This window comes from Leptopilina boulardi, unplaced genomic scaffold (genome assembly GCF_019393585.1).
Source record: "Leptopilina boulardi isolate dan_hultmark-lab unplaced genomic scaffold, ZJU_Lbou_2.1 LbouV2_325, whole genome shotgun sequence".
Classification (NCBI taxonomy): Eukaryota; Metazoa; Arthropoda; class Insecta; order Hymenoptera; family Figitidae; genus Leptopilina; species Leptopilina boulardi.
In genome coordinates, this window is record NW_026137891.1 from 832,785 (window position 1) to 841,116 (window position 8,332).

General features: G+C 23.3%; 1 protein-coding gene across 1 annotated transcript; it reads right to left on the bottom strand.

Annotated features, from left to right (window-relative positions):
• Nucleotides 1-362: 362 nt before the first annotated feature.
• LOC127284511 (proteoglycan 4-like) lies at nucleotides 363-4,611 on the bottom strand. Its single transcript, XM_051309971.1, has 5 exons — nucleotides 4,359-4,611; nucleotides 2,877-3,796; nucleotides 1,294-1,519; nucleotides 994-1,173; nucleotides 363-863 (listed from the first exon to the last, which is right to left on the bottom strand). The coding sequence occupies exons 1-5, from the start codon at nucleotides 4,417-4,419 to the stop codon at nucleotides 697-699; spliced, it is 1,554 nt and encodes a 517-aa protein (XP_051165928.1). The 5' UTR covers nucleotides 4,420-4,611; the 3' UTR covers nucleotides 363-696.
• Between the last annotated feature and the right edge of the window lie 3,721 nt (nucleotides 4,612-8,332).

The window sequence follows — 8,332 nt, forward strand, 5'->3', positions numbered from 1 at the left end:
TTTCCATGTAGAGCATAATTTAATTACCTCTGCTATTAAAATTTTTATTTTTCAATTAAATAAAAATTAAAGCATAATTTTCATGATTAATAGTGAATAATTGTTTAAATAATTAATTAATATTGTTTAAATAAATTAATTAATACTAATTGTTTAAACAAATTTGAAAGAAGTTATTAATTTTAAAAATTTGATCACAGTAAAAGCTAAATTTGAATTTTATAATAAATAAAGATAATAACTTTTGTATTTTTTTTTTTATTAAATGTGTATGCAACTTATTTTTTCGAAAAAGGGACAAAATTATGCATACTATATGGAAAATCAGTTTTATGTTTTAATTTTATCTTGTACATTAATTTTTAGTTATAAATATAAATAATAAATAATATTAAAAATATGTTGTCAACTTAATAAATATTGAGCAATTAAAAACTAATTATTAATATAATTTTTAAACTTTATATAGTTACAAAAAAAAAGATATTCTAAATTTAAGAATATTATATTTTCACTGTAAAAATAAATTAATGCAGATTATATTCTTAAATTTAGAGTACTGTTTTTATTTTTTCTTACTATATAGAGTCTTGAATTTTTAAGCTTGTTTAAATCTTCTTTTCTTTTTTTTTAATATATATTAGTAAATAATCCTTGAGTGAAGACCAATTTTATTTTTGCTTACGAAATTTTTTTTTAAGCTTTAGTAATATTCCATGAAGTTACTTTTCTGGAATATCTGTTAACGATAAATATTATTAGTGTTATTCCCACCAATGCTATTAAGATAGCTGCCACAATTATACCAATATTTTTCGTTTTTTTCTTATTTGTCATAATTTTGACAGTTGGACAAATTTCCTCTGTAAAGAAAAAATTTTTTTCAAATTAATATATATATTTAATATAATTAATATTAATATAATTATAATTTAATTTTTGACACAATTTTTTTAGGGCCTAATCTAAAAATTAAAAAAAAATACAACTTACCTTTTTTTTGTAAAGTACTATTTCCATTAGTATTGAATGCAATAAGTTGAATGTTATCAAAAGTAACTGTCACGCCATCGGCTTTTATTACTTGTGCATTATTGCATATGTATATATTATTTGGACTCGTAGTTTGGAACAACATTAAATTGTCAGTAGAATTTACAATCAAATTTTTTTCTAAAATATAAAAATTTAAAATGTCAAAAAAATTTTCATATTAAAAATATTACACGACCTATAGGTACTTCTTTTAATTAATTATATTAGTTTTTTTTAAATATGAAATGAAATTTATACCTGTGGCATTTGGAAAATTAATTTTATCCAATGCAATGGAAACAGTTAAAAATTGAACATAATGAACATCACCGTCGCGTACAATTTTTATTGAAAGTTCATTGTCCGATGATGTTAGTCCCAATTCTTCTGATTCTTGCCATATTAATGTCATAATTGATATTTTTTCGCTGCACGTACCATTTACAGTTGCATTTAAAGGAACTGTTAAATTCTTTGTAACGATCTAAAATAATTTTTTTTTTTTAGTTTTCAATATATCAAATTAATAAATAAATTACAGTAAATTTTTTCCTATAATTCAGAACCAAGAACCAGAATATACTTCGCAGATGAATTTTGCTGAATTTATTATACCATATTTTAAGTCATTTAACATCAAAGAAATATTTTTTCAAAAATATCGTTGCAGCATCTGAAAGTATATACTATTCCTTGGCTTTCAAATGGATTTTTAAACTTTCAAAAATTTTTATTTGGCTCTTTGAAATTGAAATTTTTTTGAATTCTCTGAATTAAAACATTCACCATTCAGGAAATTCAAATTATAATACAGCCAAATAAAGATTTTTTAAAGTTTCCAAAAAATTTTTTTTTTTAATGAAATAATCTCGAAAATCTGATGTGCTGGTTCAATTCTGAGATTAGATTCGGATTCATGTCAAAAAATATAATCTGATCCTTTGTTCTGAAGTAGAAGAAAATTTTGTCGGCCTGCATTAATTTAATATTCATTTTAACAAAATAAATATGTATTAAAAATTTTCTCTAAACGTTTTGCACGATATGATTAATATAGTTTCAATAAAAATAAAAATATAAGCAAAAGATTAGGGTTACACACAAGAATTAGGCCTAATGAAGGTTAGATTGAATAGGATTAGGCCAAATATATTTTTTAAAAATTCTGTAAGATTACAAATGGAAATTCTATAAAATAAATATTTCCTCTTAATAACTTTACTATCACAGAAAATTAAAAGGCATTAAAATAAGCTGCAATGCTTATTATTTTAATCCAATTTTGCTTATTTTAATCCATTTTGGTATTAAAATAAGCAAAATTGGATTAAAATAATAAACGTTGCAGCTTATTTTAATGCCTTTTAATTTTCTGTGATTGGAATTCACTGTTAATTTGAAAGTATTAAATTGCAACGAATTGATTCCAATATTTGGATCAAAATATATAATTTGATTCAAATATTGGGATCAATTTGATCCAATTCGGTATCAAATTGATACTTTCAAGAAAACAGTGAAATGATTCCTCCCCTTTTTTCTGAATAGAAATTTAGGTAAAAGAACATAGAAAATTAAAAGGCATTAAAATAATCTGCAACGCTTATTATTTTAATCCAATTTTGCTTATTTTAATACCAAAATGGATTAAAATAATAAGCGTTGCAGCTTATTTTAATGCCTTTTAATTTTCTGTGATTTCATGAAAATTCAAGTAAATTAGGTTATGCTCTAAAATCAGGTAAATTAGGCTCTAAAATTCTTGTGGATTATACAGAGAAAACTTTCGAGATTATTAATTATGCTTTTATATTTTGAAATGGATTATTAGAAAAATGTACCTTATCATCTTTTGTCTTGTAAGGTATTGTGAGTGTGATATTCATTTTAGTCAAAGTGCAAGGAACTTTAGTTGCTTCATTAATAAGCACATAATTAAATTTTTTTACGTCCCAAACATTAAGAGTTGTCGATTGATTTTTAGGCTGTTGTGGTTCATCTTTCATTGTAGTTTGATTGTCATTAACTTCAGTTGTAGTTTGCGGTTCATCTTTTATTGTAGTTTGATTGTCATTAATTTCAGTTGTAGTTTGAGGTTTATCTGTTGCTCCTGTATTATCTGTTGTTTTATTTTTATTTGAATTAGAATTATTGGGTAATTTATTATCAGTTATATTTTTTTGGGGAATTCCTGATGAGGTGGAAGAGTTTTTCGGTGTTTCTGGTTGTTTTGTAGTTGAATTGTTAGTTTCTTTTTTATTGTTAATTCCTGGTGTAGTGGAAGAGTTTTTTGGTGTTTCTGGTTGTTTTGTAGTTGAATTGTTAGTTTCTTTTTTATTGTTAATTTCTGGTGTGGTGGAAGAGTTTTTTGGTGTTTCTGGTTGTTTTGTAGTTGAATTGTTAGTTTCTTTTTTATCGTTAATTCCTGGTGTGATGGAAGAGTTTTTTGGTGTTTCTGGTTGTTTTGTAGTGGAATTGTCAGTTTTTTTCTTATCGTTAATTCCTGGTGTGCTGGAAGAGTTTTTTGGTGTTTCAGGTATTATTGTAGTTGGATTGTCAGTTTCTTTTTTATCCTTAATTTCTGGTGTGGTGGAAGAGTTTTTTGGTGTTTCAGGTATTATTGTAGTTGGATTGTCAATATTTTCAGAATTTTCATTTTTTTTTGTTTTACTTGTGTCATTTTTATTTGTACTTTGAGTAACTCCTTCTGTTTCTCCATTTGTGGTTAAAGTACTAATTTCTGGTGCAAGAGTTGTTGTTACTGTTGGTGTAATGTTTAAATATATTTTTATTTTAATAATTTATTTTGATATTTATAATAATTATTAATACACAATTGATATTAAATTCAATGCAATTATCAATTTTCATTGAAACTAATCTAAATTCTATTATTATTATTATTTTCTTTATATTTAGATATGAATAAATATTAAATTTAAAAAAAATTTAAATTATTTTTATTTTTAGTTATGAAATTATGGTATATATAATTTAAAAAATTTGAAGTGATAACACGTACTTTTGTATTTTTTTTTTCTATAATTAGGCAGATAAAATAAACTTGAAAGCCTTCGCAAAATGATATGCGAAGACAATTTTCTATTGTAGTCTATATCGAGGAAAAAAATGTTTAAAACTTAATTTTGAAATTTTTCTCTAGAAAAAAAAATTAATTCTCAGGTATTTGACAATCAAAAAAGAATTTTATATCTAAATTGAAAAAAAATTAAATTATATTTATGGGACAGTTAATTTTTATTTATTTATTTTTATTTTTGATTACGTTTCAAGTTTAAAATATATTAAAACTTATAACTTACTATCAACAGCTATTCCGAAGGAAACTAAACAACAGAGTAATAAAATCCTCTTGAAAGCCATTTTTTAAAAACTTTTTTTTTCGACGTAATTATTAACCTATATTGTTTAAATATTACTTTTAAAAAACACTGCACATAAAAGCGTAGAACACTTTTAAAAAAAAAAATTACTACAATTCACAAAACTCGAAGAATAATATTCCTATATGACGGTCGATGACAATTTAAAGAAACTGAGAAACAAGTAATGCATTTACCTTTGTAATTATGAAATAGTCTTCGAAAGCTAATTACCCTAATCCCCACTCTATTCCATCGGGTCAGTGTAAATTTTTATCTATAAGTATATACTTACAATGCTGTATACAACTAGTTTATTTACATTTATTTTTTTATTTATTGTTTTATATGTATAAAATTATTTTAAAATATTTATATAAAAAATATAATTTTATTATAATAAATATGAAAAAAAATTTATTTATTAATCAATTATAGCTATATTTGATTATAGTCAAGTAACAGATTATTTGAATCAAATTTTTTTTCAGTGATATGAAAAAAAAAACCACCTGCATACAATTAATATTTTTCGCTAAGTTAATTTTTTCTTTAATAATCAGAATTTTTTATTTCCGATTGTGTCCTCCCTTTTTATATTATGCGTTCAAATAAAAGTAAAAAAAAATTAAATACAGTCAATTGACTGACCGAGCATTTGAAAAGAATTCAAAGTTGTCAACTCATGAAAAAAAAGGGGTTTTTTGTATATGTAATTGCAGCTTTGATTGGTTTGAAATAAGCATTTCCATCCCCCTTTGGAGTCCATTATATGCCCAGGCCAGTAAATTTATCAACATTCACTATATGAAAAGTAAAATTTTCAAACAGAAACCCTTTTATATATATATATATATATATATATATATATATATATATATATATAAATAAATATCTGTAATAAGGGGTGGAGTTGCGGTTTTCGAACCCATAATTTCGCGTTACGAAACCAAAAGCAGAAAAAAAGGGGAGGGGGGGAAACAAAATAGGAAGCGGTTGCACCCACATCACGTGGTTCTCTCTTTCTCTATATTATACATTTAGGTTATCTGAATTTTTTTTTTTTTAAATACTATACCTTTTGTTTACATATAAGCAGCTGCCGAAACTATTTTAAACTAATAATTTGGTAAATTAATTTTTAATTATAAAACAATTAAATAAGAATTGTCGAATTTTTCTTTTTCTTTCGTCACAGAGAAAATAATGCATTCTTTTTTTTTTTTTTTAATTGAATATTAAAATGAAATATTTCATTATGGTAAATTAGCTTTTAATATTGATAAAAAAAAGAAATAAATTTTTGTCAAATCAATGAACAATAGTTTCTTGTTTGAAAAATTAAGTACTGACAAAAAATTATTTAATTCAAATAATTACTTATCAAATAGTAGAAATAATTTATTTCTATTTAATAATTATTATCTGAGTCAATTAAATTTTCTTTTTTTTTTCAAATACAGAACTGGGTTTTTTTTTCACAAATGAAAATGTAAATGATAATTATCATTGAGTATTTCAAGTTAAGACGATGCGTCATAAAGAAAAGACAAAATTTTTTTTTTAATTATCTTTAATAATTTGAAAATTTAACTACAAAGTAATTATTTTTTAATTAATAGTATATATAAACATATAATGTTACAAATCGGACTATAACTTCAGATTATTATTAATCAATAATAATGATCAATATAATTTCAAATATGAATAGAATTAATATTAATAAATTATAATTATTAATAAATAAAATTATAAAATATATAAATTAATAATAAATTATAATTTTTATAGAATTTTGGCAATTTTTAGAACAAGAAAAATGTCAAAATTCTATAGAAATTATAATTAATTAATTAGGTATTATTAATTAATATAAATTTATTAATATAAAAAATAGAAATAAAAAAATAGAATAATAATAATATTATTAATTTTAAGCCTGTTTTCACCACTTTCTAACCGCTTAAATAATAATAAAAAAAATGAATGAAAATAAAAATTATTAACGAAAATATTAAAAAGAAAATCCAAGATAAAAAATAGTAATTATTGTGTAATTTTATTTCAGTTAAAAAAAAATGAGGAAAATTAGTAATAATCATATGCGTCATTTTAAATTTTGTAAAACGTTAAATTGATAAAAAAAAAATTCCAGCTGCAAAATTTTCCCCAAATATATATTTTCGGGTTTAGTGATTTTTTTTTCTTCATTTTTTTCCTTAAGAAAAAAACTGTCAGATTTCATGATTCAATATATCGAATTTAACTAGCCTGAAAAATGGAAAGCATTGAAGAGGAAATGACCGACGAGTAAGCAGCTGGCATATAATATGAAAATGCGTATTTTTGACGACATTTTTATCACGCGATCTTGACACACGTTTATACAGTCAATGCTCGATAACGATGACGATGACGATGATGATCAAGGGGGGTAAATATATATACACTACTTGAGATTTTAATCGGTAAAAATCGATTTTACGCAATCGACCATCTGTTTCTATAAATGCGTGCAACAACCCCTTCGATGATGTTTCATGGCCGAGTGGTTGGCCACAATGAATTTAGACAAAGTTAAAAAGTCTAACCAACATTGCTATGTCATTCTCTTTTTTTTTTCTTTTTTTTTTTTCATTCATTGACTCCCTTCTATGATTACGATATGTTACATTGTGTATTATTATATCTGGACACAAATTTTCTTTGCTTATCGCGCGTCCCATCTTGTATGTTTAACGTCTCTATTCATTATTATAAAGAGAGAACTCCCCCCCCCCTTTTCGAGAGAAACGGATTTCTTATTTAACGATGAAATTTTAGCGTGACGAACTAATGAGCCGAGTTGAGAAAAAAAAAATTCACCTTCTTTTATTTCGAATATTGAGAAAAAAATTTTTTTACTTAATACTGAAAAATATTTGATTAAAAAATAATCGGTTAGTTATCAAATAAATATTTTTAAATAATTATTATTTTTGTCAATATTAAATGATAATTCTTTCAAATACAGAAATTATTTTTTTTTCAAACACGGAAAAAAAAAATTCACCTGAAATAGCGATAAATTTCACTGGCACAGCGATATATTTCACTAAAATAGTAAAAAAAAATTTTCGCTATTCCAGAGAAACATATCGCTGATACAGATAGAAAATTTTTTTTCCTGAATATAAAAAAATGGTTGGAATTTATTTAATTCAAATAAAAATTATTATCAGTAAATATTTATTTGTTTAGAATAAAAAATTTTCCAAAAACTAAAACAATTAATGAACTGGATTTATAAAAAGACAAATAAAATATTGAAAATATTAATAAAAAATATAACATATAATTTACGTATAATTTTAATATTGAATTATTTATTAGTATAAATATTTTAACCGTTGAAGAATAATTTTTTTTTTTTGAATTTAAAAAATTCTCACGTTTAAATATGTCACGTGTATTTTAATTAGATTCTGCATAAATAAATTTAATCCCAAAAATGAGTGGGATTTAACAAAATTTCCCACAAATCACTGCCTAAAATGAGAGAGAGAGAGAGAGAGAGAGAGAGAGAGAGAGAGAGAGAGAGAGAGAGAGAGAGAGAGAGAGAGAGAGAGAGAGAGAGAGAGAGAGAGAGAGCGAGAGACAGGAAATGAATGCATAGTTTTCACCCCCTTTATAGTTTCTCGTGTGTTTCGAATATTTTGATACGCATATGCTTTATTTTTATGACAAAGTTGCCAGTACGTTATTTTTTTCAAATATTCAGCTCAATAAATATTTATTATTTAAATTATAAGTAGAAATGAAAATTTCAATTTTCATTTCATTAATTTATTTATTATTACAGTAATAATAACTTCTACAGTAATAATAAATTTAAAAGAATTTTGAAATTTAATTTTTTAAACAATTATTTT